At 54.4% G+C, this 14,280-nt stretch overlaps 1 protein-coding gene across 1 annotated transcript; it reads left to right on the top strand.

Annotated features, from left to right (window-relative positions):
• Positions 1-3,406: 3,406 nt before the first annotated feature.
• On the top strand, positions 3,407-13,773 carry HAP1 (huntingtin associated protein 1). Its single transcript, XM_061143997.1, is given in 13 exon segments — positions 3,407-3,908; positions 6,272-6,351; positions 6,671-6,859; positions 6,978-7,150; positions 7,524-7,626; positions 7,705-7,771; positions 9,038-9,168; positions 9,546-9,620; positions 9,924-10,058; positions 10,179-10,270; positions 10,558-10,596; positions 11,321-11,694; positions 12,931-13,773. Coding segments are annotated over 13 exon segments (1,980 nt in total). The 5' UTR covers positions 3,407-3,433; the 3' UTR covers positions 12,978-13,773.
• Positions 13,774-14,280: the final 507 nt, after the last annotated feature.

Here is a 14,280-nt window from a genome sequence, read left to right as displayed (position 1 = left end):
TTTTACATATAGGGTTATCATTACCATCTTTCTAAATTCCATATATATGTGTTAGTATACTGTATTGGTCTTTATCTTTCTGGATTCCTTCACTCTGTATAATGGGCTCCAGTTTCATCCATCTCATTAGAACTGATTCAAATGAATTCTTTTTAATGGCTGAGTAATATTCCATGGTGTCCACTCCATTATTCTTGCCTGGAGAATTCCATGGACAGAGGAGCCTGGCAGGCTACAGTCCATGGGGTCTCAAAGAGTTGGACATGACTGAGCAAATAACACCAGATGCAAACTATTATATATAGGATGGATACACAACAAAGTTCTACTGCATAGCACAGGGAACTATATTCAACACACTATGATTAATCACAATGGAAAAGAATATGATAAAATGACATCTGTGGTTTATGTTTATGGCTCCCATTCAATTTCTATTGGACAACATTGCTCCGGAATCCCTGCTTTACTCAGCAGCCAAAGTAATCTTTTTATAAACATAAGTAAGACCATGTTGCTGTCCTGCTGGAAAATCCTTGGTGGTGTCCTATCCCAGGAGCATCCAAGCATGCACGAGTCTTCAGGTCTTTGTTCTTACTTTTCCCATGCCTGAATAGCTCTTCCCCCATGTCAGTTCAGTTCAGTTCAGTCTCTCAGTCATATCTGACTCTTTGTGACCCCATGGACTGCAGCACCCCAGGCTTCCCAGTCCATCACCAACTCCCAGAGCTTGCTCAAACTCATTTCCATTGAGTTGGTGATGCCATCCAGTCATCTCATCCTCTGTCATCCGCTTCTCCTCCTGCCTTCGATCTTTCCCAGCATCAGGGTCTTTTCCAGTGAATCAGTTCTTTGCATCAGGTGGCCAAAGTACTGGAGCTTCAGCTTCAGCATCAGTCCTTCCAATGAATATTCAGGACTGATTTCCTTTAGGATTGACTGTAGGTGGGGCTTACTTGCTTAATTCACTTTGGTCTCTGTCCAAATGTTACCTCCTCTAGGAAGCCTTCCCAGAACACCCTTTCTGAAACAGTAGCATCTGTTCCTCCTTCTTCTTATTTGGCTCTTTTTCTCTCCCACAGTGCTTACCACCAGAGGATATCATAGGTGGTGTCATCATGTGACATTATAGTTAGTGTTACTTCATCTTTTTCCTGGAGTGGAAGCTCCTGAGGGTAGGGACTTGTCTTGTTCATCACTGTATCCCCAGTTCCTAGAACAGAACCAGGCCCTTGGCAGGGGCTTAGTGAAGACTTGTTGAGTGAATGAATGAAAGCATGACAGGTTCCAAGAGTTGGGAGAAATCCTGTATGGCTAAGTGGAGGGGATGACAGGGGATAGCAGAGGTGCAGGTGGGTGAGTTGGGAGCCCCAAACAGGAGTGAAAGTGCTGCCAAAAAGTTGGACCCCTGTTGGCCAGAATGATAGTAAAACTATGTATGATTGGAATATTTTGGGTGACAAAGTAGGAGAGATGCCAGCAACTGATTTTCAGCACTCATCGTAGAAAGTGAGGGAGTTTTCAGGGGGTAATGTGTGTCTGTGTATTATTACTTTAAAAGTAAGATTTTGTTTATTTATTGGCTGCACCCTGGGGCTTGTGGGATCTTAGTTCCCTGACCAGGGATTGAATCCATGACCTGGTCATAAAAGTGCTGAATCCTAACCACTAGACTGCCAGGGAATTCCCTAAAAGCAAGATTTTATTAAGACACATGCACCTCAATGTTCATAAAAGCACTATTTACAATAGCCAAGACATGGAAATTACCTAAATGTCCATCAACAGATGAATGAATAAGGAAGATGTGGTGTGTATACACAAAGGAATACTACTCAATCATAAAAAATGAAACATGCCATTTGCAGCAACATAGATGGACCCAGAGATTATTACACTAAGTGAAGTAAGTCAGACAGAAAGAGAAAATATCATATGATATTACTCATATATGGAATCCAAAATCTGGCACAGGTGAACCTATTTATGCAACAAAAACAGACTCACAGGCATAGAGAACAGACTTGTGGTGGTCCAGGGGGAGCGGGAGGGATGGAGTGGGACTCTCTGATTCTCCTTTCTGGGTTGCGCCTCTTGCTCCAGGCTGCGTCATGGATACCTCGCTCACGCTGTCAGCACTAGGAGCCTCTGTCCCAGGCCCAGACCTGGGGCACAGCCTCTGTCCTGGGCTCTGGCTTTGAGTGCTGGCTGTAGGAAAAGGGCTCCTGGAATAATCCTTAGCTTGGATGGGGGTGTGAGTGAGAGGGCTGGGTTAGATTAGAGATGGATTCCTGTGGATGGGGGCGGGGTGGATGGTAGCATAGGATTACAACAGTTTAGAAGAGAGAATGAGGAGAGAGAATCAGGCATCAACAGGAGGGCTGAAAAGGAGGGGGCACATTAGGAGGGAAATTAACCAGGATCTGGTGACTGACAGTATTGAAGAGAAGGAAATTGGGCCACCAAGAATGGTCCCAAGGCTGTAAAAGAATCAGTGACGTAGCCGTCTTTTTTGGTCTGTAGGTTCCTTCAGTCCAAAGGCACAGAAATGGCCTCTGAACTCCTCTGTTGCTCCACGGTTCATTCAGGGTTTACGGAGGCGCCCCCCCCCCTCCCCAGGGACCCGTCCTGCGCTGAGGGACACGCTCCGTGGGCTGAGCGCAGGTCTTGTCTTGGAGACAGACACAGCGTGACCACTGCGACCATCGCGTAAAGGATGCTCCGGGACCGAGGAGGGCCGGGTCGGAGGAGTTTTTATGCGAGACACCTAAGAGGGGTCTCCCGGAAGAATGGGTGTTTGCCAGTGTGGTAGGAGGTGGGCAAGTGAATGAGGGCGGAGGGAAAGCACGAGGAAAGGCAATAAGACGACTTAAGAAATAAGAAAGAAGGTTGTCGAGCGGCTGGTGCACCGGGCTTGTGTGGAGGGGTGTGTGTAGCGCGAGGATCAGCGTGTGACGCGCCTGATCCGGCAGCGCGTGGAGACCGTACTTTGAGTTTGGATTTATCCCCCAATCAGCGGGGGAAAGACTTAACTCATAGATTAGCTCCAGGGAAGGCAGCCGAAAAGCCTCGGGCTGGAGAGGAACTAGCGGCTGTCCCCCAGTTAAAGACCTCCAAGTCCGGGTACCCGAATCCCCGGGAAGCTGCGGCTTTGGGCAAAACCATTCTCCGGAGGCAGGGGAGAGAAGCCTAGTACTCAGAGCCGAAGTCCGCGGAAACAGCTGGAACGTCCACTCGCCCCTTCTCCTTGCGCTTCCTTTACTTTCTGTGCTCTGGTCCGCCCGCGTAAACTCGTCCCACCGCGCGTCTCCTCGCCCCGGGCACCACAACTTGCCCTTTGGCCGCCCCCTCCCGCGCGTGGTACGGCCGGGCGGGCGCGCATCCTGACACAGGTTATAAAGCCCCAGCTGCGCGAGTCAACAGGGCACTCAAGATGAGCCCTAAAGTGTCGGGGCCGGGTTCTGCCGGGAACCGGCCGGGACCCGGGGATCCCGCGGCAGTAGCCGCAGCTCCTCTACCCGCAACCAATCCGGCTCCGGAGCCCTCTGCAGTGCCTGAACCCGCCTTTGCGCTAGCACCCGCGACCAGAGAGAGAGCAGGATCCGGTTCCGCAGCCGTCTCGGGACCCCCAGCCGGGGCTCGCTGGGCCTCAGTGACTGGATCGGAGGCTGGAACCCAGCGCGCATCCGCATTCTCGGCCGTCCAGGAGAATGCCCAGTCCGTACCCGACAACTCGGATGCGTCGCGGACTCGCTTCATATTCCAAGGGCCGCCCTTTGGTCCCCGAGCCAGTGGCTTCGGGACTGGAAAGGCGATGAGCATCTTGCAGACACCGGCTGCCTACATCGGCCAGCGGGCTGGGGTGTCCGGCCCCGAGCGCGCCGCCTTTATTCGGGAGCTGGAGGAAGGTAAACTTGGCCCCGGGGCCCCCGGAGGAGGACTAGTAGGACTAGGGCAGCAGCAGGGAGGAGGCGGCCCCGTCGGATCCAGGCGCCCGCTGGCCCTCAGTCCCACCCCTCCGCCCACCCTAGCGAAGTCACGGTCTGCGGCGCCTCTCCGGTTGCGTCTTCCCCGTATCCTTCCCCGCTTCTCTCGCTCCCAGACTTCCGTCGGTGGGTTGGGCCCCGGGCCCCCTCTTCGCGCCTGTTGCTGCGGCAGACCCGCGCACTCTCAGTGCCCACTGGCAGGGCAACCGCAGTGCCAGGGGAGGGACGGGGGGCTGCGTGTAGGCGCTGCCGGGTGCCCGCGAAGCCTGCGCTGGTCCGTGGCGCCAGCGACGGGGAGGTGAGTGGGCAGAAAGAGCGGTTTTGCCAAGGCCGGGATCAAGATCCGGCTTCCCCCCCAAAACAGTCTTGGCGGTGGGTGGAGCCTCAGACAGACGCTGCCTCTCCTCCTCCCTCCTCCCCTCTCTTCTGGGGCGCTGGAGCTCCCCAGATTGTGTCTAGTGGCTCAGGTGGCCCCTCCCCCAGTGCTAGAGAAGTCTCCTTCTTCTCGCCTCGCGCAACAGGTGCGGCAGGAGTGACTGCGTCTGTTTTTGTGACCCGTGAGGCTCCAGTGAGCTGGCCAGGGCTGCCCTCTGGGTAAGGGATGCTGAGTCAGTCGGCGCTGAACTTCCGCTGGCCGCCTCCAATCTCCTAGGTTCCAGGGACTGTAGGACTGTGATCACAGTACCTCACTCAGTACCTTTCCCCCGAGGGGGAACAATTGAGTCTAGTTGGCCCCGAGAGCAGGGAAGGGAGTGCTGACTACACGGGGTATGGAGAGGATATTTGGCGGCGGAAAGGGAATTCTGTCTTCCTCCTCTTCGCTGGCCCTTGCTGTTGAGGGCAGGGAACAGTAAGGTGCGTGCATGCTCAGTCGCTTCAATCATATCCGACTCTTTGCGGCCCTATGGGCTGTAGCCTGCCAGGCTCCTCTGTCCATGGGAGTCTCCAGGCATGAATCCTGGAGTGGGTTGCCTTTCTCTTCTCCAGGGGGTCTTCCCGACCCGGGGATTGAACCCGGGTTGCTTGCATTGCAAGCGGATTCTTTTTTTTTTTTTTTCTTTAGTTTTCTTAAAATAATATTCTTTTATTTTATTTTATTTTTTATTTTTATTTTTTTTATTAGTTGGAGGCTAATTACTTCACAACATTTCAGTGGGTTTTGTCATACATTGATATGAATCAGCCATAGATTTACACGTATTCCCCATCCCGATCCCCCCTCCCACCTCCCTCTCTACCCGATCCCTCTGGGTCTTCCCAGTGCACCAGGCCGGAGCACTTGTCTCATGCATCCCACCTGGGCTGGTGATCTGTTTCACCATAGATAATATACATGCTGTTCTTTCAAAACATCCCACCCTCACCTTCTCCCACAGAGTTCAAAAGTCTGTTCTGTATTTCTGTGTCTCTTTTTCTGTTTTGCATATAGGGTTATCGTTACCATCTTTCTAAATTCCATATGTATGTGTTAGTATGCTGTAATGTTCTTTATCTTTCTGGCTAACTTCACTCTGTATAAGGGGCTCCAGTTTCATCCATCTCATTAGGACTGATTCAAATGAATTCTTTTTAACGGCTGAGTAATATTCCATGGTGTATATGTGCCACAGCTTCCTTATCCATTCATCTGCTGATGGGCATCTAGGTTGCTTCCATGTCCTGGCTATTATAAACAGTGCTGAGATGAACATTGGGGTGCACGTGTCTCTTTCAGATCTGGTTTCCTCAGTGTGTATGCCCAGAAGTGGGATTGCTGGGTCATATGGCAGTTCTATTTCCAGTTTTTTAAGAAATCTCCACACTGTTTTCCATAGTGGCTGTACTAGTTTGCATTCCCACCAACAGTGTAAGAGGGTTCCCTTTTCTCCACACCCTCGCCAGCATTTATTGCTTGTAGACTTTTGGATAGCAGCCATCCTGACTGGCGTGTAATGGTACCTCATTGTGGTTTTGATTTGCATTTCTCTAATAATGAGTGAGGTTGAGCATCTTTTCATGTGTTTGTTAGCCATCTGTATGTCTTCTTTGGAGAAATGTCTGTTTAGTTCTTTGGCCCATTTTTTGATTGGGCCATTTATTTTTCTGGAATTGAGCTTCAGGAGTTGCTTGTATATTTTTGAGATTAATCCTTTGTCTGTTTCTTCATTTGCTACTATTTTCTCCCAATCTGAGGGCTGTGCAGGCGGATTCTTTACTGCTGAGCCACCAGGGAAGCCCTGAACACTACGGTGCTGGGTATTATATGCTCCCTTTTTCCTGACTTGGCTGCCCACTTTTTCTTGCAGTACTGTGTCCTGACCTACATCCGCCTGTCCAGAAGATCACCCAAGAAGAGGTCAAAGTGATGTTAAGTTTGCTGGAGGAGGTGCGTGTTGCCCGCCCTATCCTGGCCAGCCCTCACCTCAGCCAGGCTCCCGTTTTCACTGTGTCTGTATGGGTAGGTGTCTTCCTGCCTGGCTATCTCTCTGGGGGCCGAGCTGGAGGTCCCTCTTGTGGAAGACAGGTAGATGTGGGATGTTCAGGCTGGAGAGCTCTTAGCGCCATCCGGTCTGATCTCTTTTTTCATAGGGGGAAACTGAGTCAGGTCCCACAGTGGGTTCATGATAAGCTCTTGTCTGGTTCCTTGGAGAACTAGGGGATGGAGGGGGTTTCCCCAACTGGCCTTGCTTCCCTCTGACCCCTAGCTTCTCCCATGTGTTTGGGAGACTCCAGCAGCCAGGAACTCTATTCCCCAATGGATGGGGGTCCTTCTGTAGAGAGAGCGGGATCTGAACATGGCAGCCTGCATTGGCCAGTCCCTGGTGAAACAAATCAGTGTTCTGTTGGAGGAGAACAGCAAGCTGGAAGCCATGCTGGACTCGGCCAAGGAGGAGGTACCTGGGTGGGGAGGAGCAGGGAGGGGTGTATCTCAGGCCTGCTGCCAAGACACTGTGCCAGGGTCTGTGCCTGCCTCTGTCCACACCCGACCCTGGGCTCCTCTTCCCCTGCCAGATTTTATATCTCAGACAGCAGGTGAGCCTGCGGGATGACCTCCTTCAGCTATACTCAGACTCTGATGAGGAGGAGGATGAAGATGAAGAAGAGGAAGAGGAAGAAGAGGAAGAGGAGGAGAGGGATGAAGAAGAAGAGCAGAGGCCTGAGCATCCCTGTGAAGCCTCAGAGCTGTGAGTGTCCTGCCCTTTTTTTTTGTTTCAATTTTTCCCATGCCTCATGGCTTTCAGGATCTCAGTTCCTGGACCAGAGATTGAGCCCAGGCCACAGCAGTGAAAACGCCGCATCCTAACCACTGGACTGCCAGGGAATTCCCCAAGAGTGTCCGGCCTTTGCCCTGGGGTGGTCCCTTCTCTGAACTTCAGTTTCCTTGTTTGCAAACAGGAACACCATGTATCTGCCAGTGGGGTTGCTGGGGCTAATTGAGGCCATTGCATCAGCCTGGGATTGGTCGGGGTGGGGGTGGGGGTTGGGGAAGCCCTGGGTGGGCTGGGAACTGGGTTCCCCAAGCTCGTGCACCCTGACTTCCATCACTCCCTCTGCTAGGACTCCTGTGACGGAGTCAGAGTCGCACCACTGCCCACAGCAGGAGGCCCTGCAGGAGCAGCTGCGGCTACTGGAGGAGGAGAATGAGCAGCTTCGAGAGGAGGTCAGGATGGGGGGAGAGGGCATGCTCCTGGGCAGAGGGTGCTGACTCTCCAGCTCCTTCCTTTCTCCCTCCCTCCAGGTCTCTCAACTCGACGACCTTGAGGAGGAGGAACAGATATTCATCCTGGATTGTGTGGAGCAGTTTTGTACGTGAACTTGTAACTTGGGGTACGGGCTTGTCCCAATGAGCAGAGAGAAGAACCCAGGACTTCAAGTCACAGCTCTGACACTTCCTAGCTGTGTGAGCTTGGACAAGTCCCTTGACCTCTCTGAACCTTCATCTTTAGAATGGGGTTAATCATCTTGACCCTGCTGACCTCTCCAGGGGTTACAGTTGAGAAAGTGCTTTGTGAAGTTAAGAGTTATATAGGTGCTCTGGGGCTCCCTTAAGCCTGCCTCCTCTTGTTATTTGGGGAGGGAGAGAGAGGGGGCCATGAGCTGCCAGAGACCAGGCCCCCTTTCCCCTCAGGCACTGTATTAGGCAGAGGCTGTGCCTGGCACCACGTGGTTATAAAGATGAGTGAGATTTAGTGTTTGTCCCCGAGGAGTTCAGGCCTAGCTGGGGAGACAGAGACTCAAGGTGGCAACAGCTGAGCAACAGCTGGAGTGAGGTGCTGTTGCCCTTACCCCAAATCTGGCCTTCCTTCCCCCTGGGTTCCCTGAATGACCAGGGGCCCAGGCCCCTGGAGTAGGAGTCCTCACTTTCTGCCTCCTAGGAAAGGCTCAAGTCTCCTTCCTCTTCCCCATCCTGGCTACCTCTAGCCCTGGCCACCTGTTACATGGTCTCTCTGCCTCCATTCCTGATCTTCCAGGGCCTTCTGCACACAGCCCAAAGGAGTTTTCTAAAGCCAGACTATGTTGATCCTCTGCCTAAAACGCCCAAGTAACTCCCTATTGGCCAAAGGGTAAACCTCACCCTCCCTACCCCAGCCCTAGTCTTCTGGGCCCTGCCCACTGCTCCAGCACTCTCTCCTGGTGTCCAGTGATCCCCTCTGGGCCCCCCCACACCCTGCCAGGGCCCTGTTGCTGCCCCTTCTGCCTTGTAAGCCCCACTTGGCCTGCAGAGGTCCTAGCTTCATAGATCTTGCCAGGCTGGGTTGCGTGCGGCAGCTGGGACCCCGGATGCACCCTTTACACTTGCTGCACGTTAGTTCATAATTTGCACTATTGTGATTTATTTTCCCCTCAGTCTCCACACTAGCCTTGAGCTCAGTGTGGGCTGGTCTTGCTGACCGCTTGCCCAGCACCCTGCTCTGTGTCAGTCAGTAAACGTTTATTGAAAAGAAGACCTGAGTGAGGGATGTTAAGCCCCGTGGAACCTTGGGTACCTGGCGGGGTGCAGGCAGACAGGGGCATCTGGGAGACTGAGGGCCCCAGGGAGCCAGGGTTGACTTTTCCCCACTCCTCCCCAGCGGAGGCCAGCCAGCAGATGGCCGAGCTGTCGGAGGTGTTGGCGCTCAGGATGGAGAACTATGAACAGCAGCGGAAGGAGGTCACCCAGCTGCGGGTCCAGGTCAAGAAGCTGCAGCGGTGCTGCTGGTGGGTGCGTCGGGGCGTATGCAGGGCTTCCTCCTCCTGTCTCAGCCCCTGGAACCCATGCCCCTCTGTCCCTACTCTCACCCCAGGGGACTCAGCTCAGAGGCCTCTGTCTCGTGTCAGAGTCAGTGCTGGAGGAGACATCACGGAGCCTCTTGTCCTGTCCCTTCATCCCAAGTCGGGGACCGAGCCTAAAGAGAGACACAGGGTGTTCCCAGGAAACAGGCCACGTGACTCCACCTTCTTTGGCCTTGTCCCATGTGACTTCTGTTTTAAAGAGCTGCTGACACTCACTGATGTGCCTGGGGAGACTTGCCGGCAGCAGGGGCTGCAGGGGTGTGGGGAGACCTGGGGTGGGGGTTCACTGGCTTTCGGTCCTTCCAGTATGGGGCTGAGACTGAGAAGTTGCAGAAGCAGCTGGCTTCAGAGAAAGAAATCCAGATGAAGCTCCAGGGTGAGGTGAGGCTTCCCCCGAGCTCCTGGGACCCATGGGTGGCTGCCTGAGTCTAACTGGCTCCTTAAACAGGGGCTGAGTCTGTCCTTTCCACAAACTCAGGCTCTGGCACAGGGCCTGGCAGGTGGCAGTTCAGTTGGGGCCTGAATGGAGTGGAGTCCAGGGGTCACCCTGTGTCATTATACGGGTCTAGGGTCTAGGCCCGTGGCCTCTTTGCCCAGGCTTCCCGGCCCCTTTGGGAGAGAGTGTGCCAGGCGTCCGGGCTGGGTGCGCTTGGGTCTCAGCAGAGCCTGTGGGCGGGTCCCCAGCTGCAGGACCTGCAGGAGAAGTACTCGGAGTGTGGGGACATGCTGATGGAAGCCCAGGAGGAGGTGAAGACCCTCCGCCAGCAGGCCCCGGCGTCCGAGGGCTCCGTCACCCACTGCACATACACTGTGCCTCTGGTGAGGCCCCCGGCTCCTGCCTGTTACCTCTATGCACCCTGTGTCTATCTGCAGTCCTTTCCTGGGTCTGGAGGTGTGTGTGAGGGGTCTTCTGGTAACGTCCCCCCTCTCCTTCCATAGGAGGCACTTCCTGATTTCCAGGAGACCCTGGCTGAGGAGCTCAGAATGTCTATAAGGAGGATTATCTCAGACCCTGTGTTTTTTATGGAAAGGTGCATTCTGGGCCCCAGTCCCTTGCCTGCCCCACATTCACTCTTGCCTACCTGGTCAGCCTTTCTGGTAATGGGAGGGGTTTGCTCGATCACCCCTCTCCCCTGCCATGGTGTCTTTCATCCTGCCTCATCGGTCCCTGGCCGTTCCACTCAACACCTGTCCTCTGTGTCTATGTTCTGGGTCCGTCACTTCTCTTGGGATTTTTCTGCACCATGGGTCCCCAGGGATTTCACACTTTCAGCTTCCCATTGCCTTGGGACAGAGAAGGCCCTTTTCTCTATTGAAGGAATTATGAAGTGACTCCAGAGGAGACATCAGACCTGGGGTAAGCCGACCAGGGTCTCCCCCTTCACTTGCTCTCACTTTCCAGCAGCCAGCTGGGTTTGTGATCCTGCAGCCCTGGAGAAGGTCTGGCTCTTGGGTTGACTGGGCTGAGATGTTCTGGGAGGGAGATTCTCTAACCCTTTGACTTCAAATCTTGCCCCATATGTGGCCCTCTTGCCCCATAGGAGGCCTCTCCAAGTGGGTACTGAAGCCTTCGCGTCTCCCAACCAGAGCCTAAGAGGCAAATGAGCGCTGGCCTAGGAGCTGGGAACACTGGGACTAAGTCCCAGCTTGAGCCCTTTACTGGCTGTGTAAAGGACAGTCACTTGACCTGTCTGAGCCCTACTAAAATAGATTTGTTCCTATGGCAACTAGACCTGGGATGGGTTATGAAAGTTGAATAATGAAGGAGGGGGGCAGAGGAGATGTTATTGGTAGTCTGTTCTATGCAGCAGGGTGAAGTTACTGGGGGAAGGGGGGGCTTGTGCAGTGTTGGTGACCGTTCTTCTTTATGCCAGGGCCATGGGCTGGGTGTTTGAAGCCTTGAGGCTGGTACCCAGCTGCCCTCTCCCTTGGCTGGGACAGAACTTGGGAGTGACCCTTAGGGTCCGTGTGGAGCCTGGGGCTGAGTGGGAGCCCCGATGGCTGGAGCCGCGTGCTGCAGATGAACGGGGAGGCTCTGGTTTAGAGGGTGTAGGCAAAGACTTTTCTGTCTGCCTGCCCAGATATGAGCCACGCCACAGAGAGGAGTGAGCACAGGAGCAGGAGCTCGAGGCTGGAGAGGGGCTGATGCCGGCCGAGGATTTTGTGCCTGCGGAAGAGTTGGTGCCCGAAGAGGAGCTGGGGCCCATAGAAGCGGCAGCGCCCGCTGAGGAGGGGGTAATAGAGGAGGCGGAGCTGGTGTCTGAAGAAGCTGAGGCCTGGGAGGACCTGGAGCTGGAGGTGGATGAAGCAACTCAGATGAACATGGTAACCTCAGCCCTGGAGGCCAGCGGCTTGGGCCCCTTGCACCTGAACATAAAGTATGTCCTCCAGCAGCTGGCCAACTGGCAGGATGCCCATTTCAGGCGGCAGCTGAGGCAGAAGATGATCCAGAAGGGTGAGTGCTCCCGTGGGGGTCTCCCTCTGGCCAGCCTGACAAGCTGCAGATCATCAAGCTGATGAAAGTGAGGGTAGGTGAGCCCCTCGAGGGCTCACTTACTCCAGCCCAGGCCCCCCCAGAATGCTGATTTGCATGAACTTTGCATATCATTTACATAGGCCCTTCAGGTCCCCAGCAGTGGGAACTGTGGCCCTGATGCTTATTTACATATTTGGGTAGGATTCCAGTTCTCCACCCTCTTTGGTCCTGGGGGCTGGGCTGGGGGTCAGGGCTGGGGCTGCAGCCTCCCGCTGTGCCTCAGCTTCCTGTAGCTGTCTTCCCCCTTCCCCTGTACCCCTCTGCCTCCCCCATCCCCAAGGCCCCCCAACCCTGCAGCAGTGGCAGCAGCAGGCCAAAACAAACATGGGGGGTGGGATTCTGGAGCCCAGGGTGCCAACCCAGGACTTTCGGAGGCTGGAGGAAGAAATGGCCAGCCATACTCCCAAAGCCTGGGAGGAAGGGGGACCTTCTTGGACCCCCCAGGCAATTGGGATGAAGGCCTCTGCTAGCAAGGGCCACAGTCAGAATGGTCCCCTGGCTGAGTCTGAAGGTGTGCTAGGGTCTCCTACAGGGTGGGTCCAGTAAGGGTCTCCTCTCCCCAGCTGGAAGCCCCAAGGTTGGTCAGCATCTACTGAGTACAGGCCATGTCCTGGGCCATGAGGACCCTGCCTTGAGGAACTCATGGAAATAATCAAAGATGATTTAGTGACTCAAATTACCTTCTTTAATTCTCACACCCCTGTAGGTAGGTATTATCCCCATTTGGTGAGAAACTGAGGTTCAGAGAGCAGAGTGATTTGTTTGAGGTCACTGAAGCTCTTTTCTTCACTGCTTTGCCATAATGCCTCCCCTTCCCCATCCCTCCTCTCTAACCTGGTCTTTGTGCTTTCTTGGCCTGCTGGGTTTGCTGTGAAGTTTATAGCCTGTTGGCAGCCTCATCATTCTACCTGGACTGCCCTGACTCGGATGGCCCTTTGGTCACTGCTGAGTGGCCTCATCAGGGTTGCCCTGTACGGTTGTGCAGGTTGTACACTGAATGGTGACCCCTATGGCTGGGCAGTGGACAGCCTGCATAACTATCAATAGCTTCTGTCTCTTTCTGATGTGGCTGAGCCAGCCCAGCCCCTACGTGTTGCCCAGGCCAGGCCTGTGGTCCTCAGGCCTCCAGTTCACATCCACCCCCTTCTCTTCCAGGCTTTGCTGTTCCCCAGCAGCCTGCAGAGGCCCCACAGACTACCTGAGGCCCTTCCTTCTGCTGCCTGGCCAAGCCCCACTCTCCTCAGACCCTCCCTTCCCATGCTCAGAAGCAGAACCCCTGATCTGTCCCCAGCTCACCCCAGACAAGCCTGGACTGGAACTTGAGGGCCCAAGCCTCAAGCCTCTTCTGGGAGAGGCTGAAGGAACCGCAGCCCTTGTTCTGCAGCTGATGCAAAAGCTGTGGCTGCCAGGCCTGGGTCACGTGGCGGCTCCCGGGGTGAAGAAGCCCAGGGGGAGGCCCCACCAGCTACCAGACCCAGCTCTGAGCTGGGGGCGGGGCTCAAGCCCTGGGCAGAGGAATTGTTCTGAGCACCCTGCTGACTATACACCCCTCACCCCTTGACCCCCAAATTAAACGTGGCTCCGCTGTCCTTGGTGACTTTTAGGGACCTGGTCGTTTCCTGTTCTTGGCTCTTCTCTGTTCCTAATTACTCTTTGTAACCAGAAGTGTCTGTGTGGGTGAGCACTCCCTCTGCCTGGTGGGGACCTCCCCACCCCTTCTCCTGTCCTCCCCACCTGTGACCTGTGAGTATCCAGGCCCCCTCCCAAGGTCCTGTCCCCCACCCACATCTCCTCAATGCCCCTTGTTTCCTGTTCTAGGTGTTTTTCCCTCTCTCCCTCTTTACTTATAGACAGTGGAGTCGGGGCCCAGGACCCCGCTGGCATCTGTTCTGATCCCCACAGTGCTTCTCACGCTCCTGTTACTTGTCAGTCTGTGTGCGTGCTGGTGCAGGAAATAAAGGACCTGTGTGCTACCTGGACCTCTGGCCGTCTTTCTCAGGGAGTGCACACAGGTGTGTGTGCATGTGCATGCGTGTGCGTGTGTGTGCATGTGTGCATGCCTTTTGGAGGGGCGAATCTGTGGACAGAGGATGGGCTCTAGTGTCAAATGATGTGCTGGGGGTGTTGATTAAATGCATAATTATAGCCACAAATCCTCTGGGGTGGGTGATATGATAAATGATCGTCAGGTGATGAAGAAGATGTCCAGGCAGGTAAAGTTACCCTCCCAAGGGTCAAACCAGGGCCTTTCCTGGTGACTCAGTGGTAAAGAATCTGCCTGCCAGTGTGGGAGACACAGATTTGATCCCTGATCTGGGAAGATCTCACATGCTGAGGGGCAACTAAGCCTGTGCACCATAGCTATTGAGCTTGTGCTCTAGAGCCTGGGACCTGCAGCTACTGAGTCTACATGCCACAATTACTGAAGCCCAAGCGCCCTAGAGCCCTAGAGCTCTAGAGCAATGGAAGAGGCCACTGCAATGAGAAACCTGTGCACCATACCCA

Source organism: Dama dama, chromosome 5, assembly GCF_033118175.1.
Source record: "Dama dama isolate Ldn47 chromosome 5, ASM3311817v1, whole genome shotgun sequence".
Lineage (NCBI taxonomy): Eukaryota > Metazoa > Chordata > Mammalia > Artiodactyla > Cervidae > Dama > Dama dama.
The sequence above is the reverse complement of the archived record's forward strand: the minus strand, read 5'-3'. Positions and strand labels throughout refer to the sequence as shown.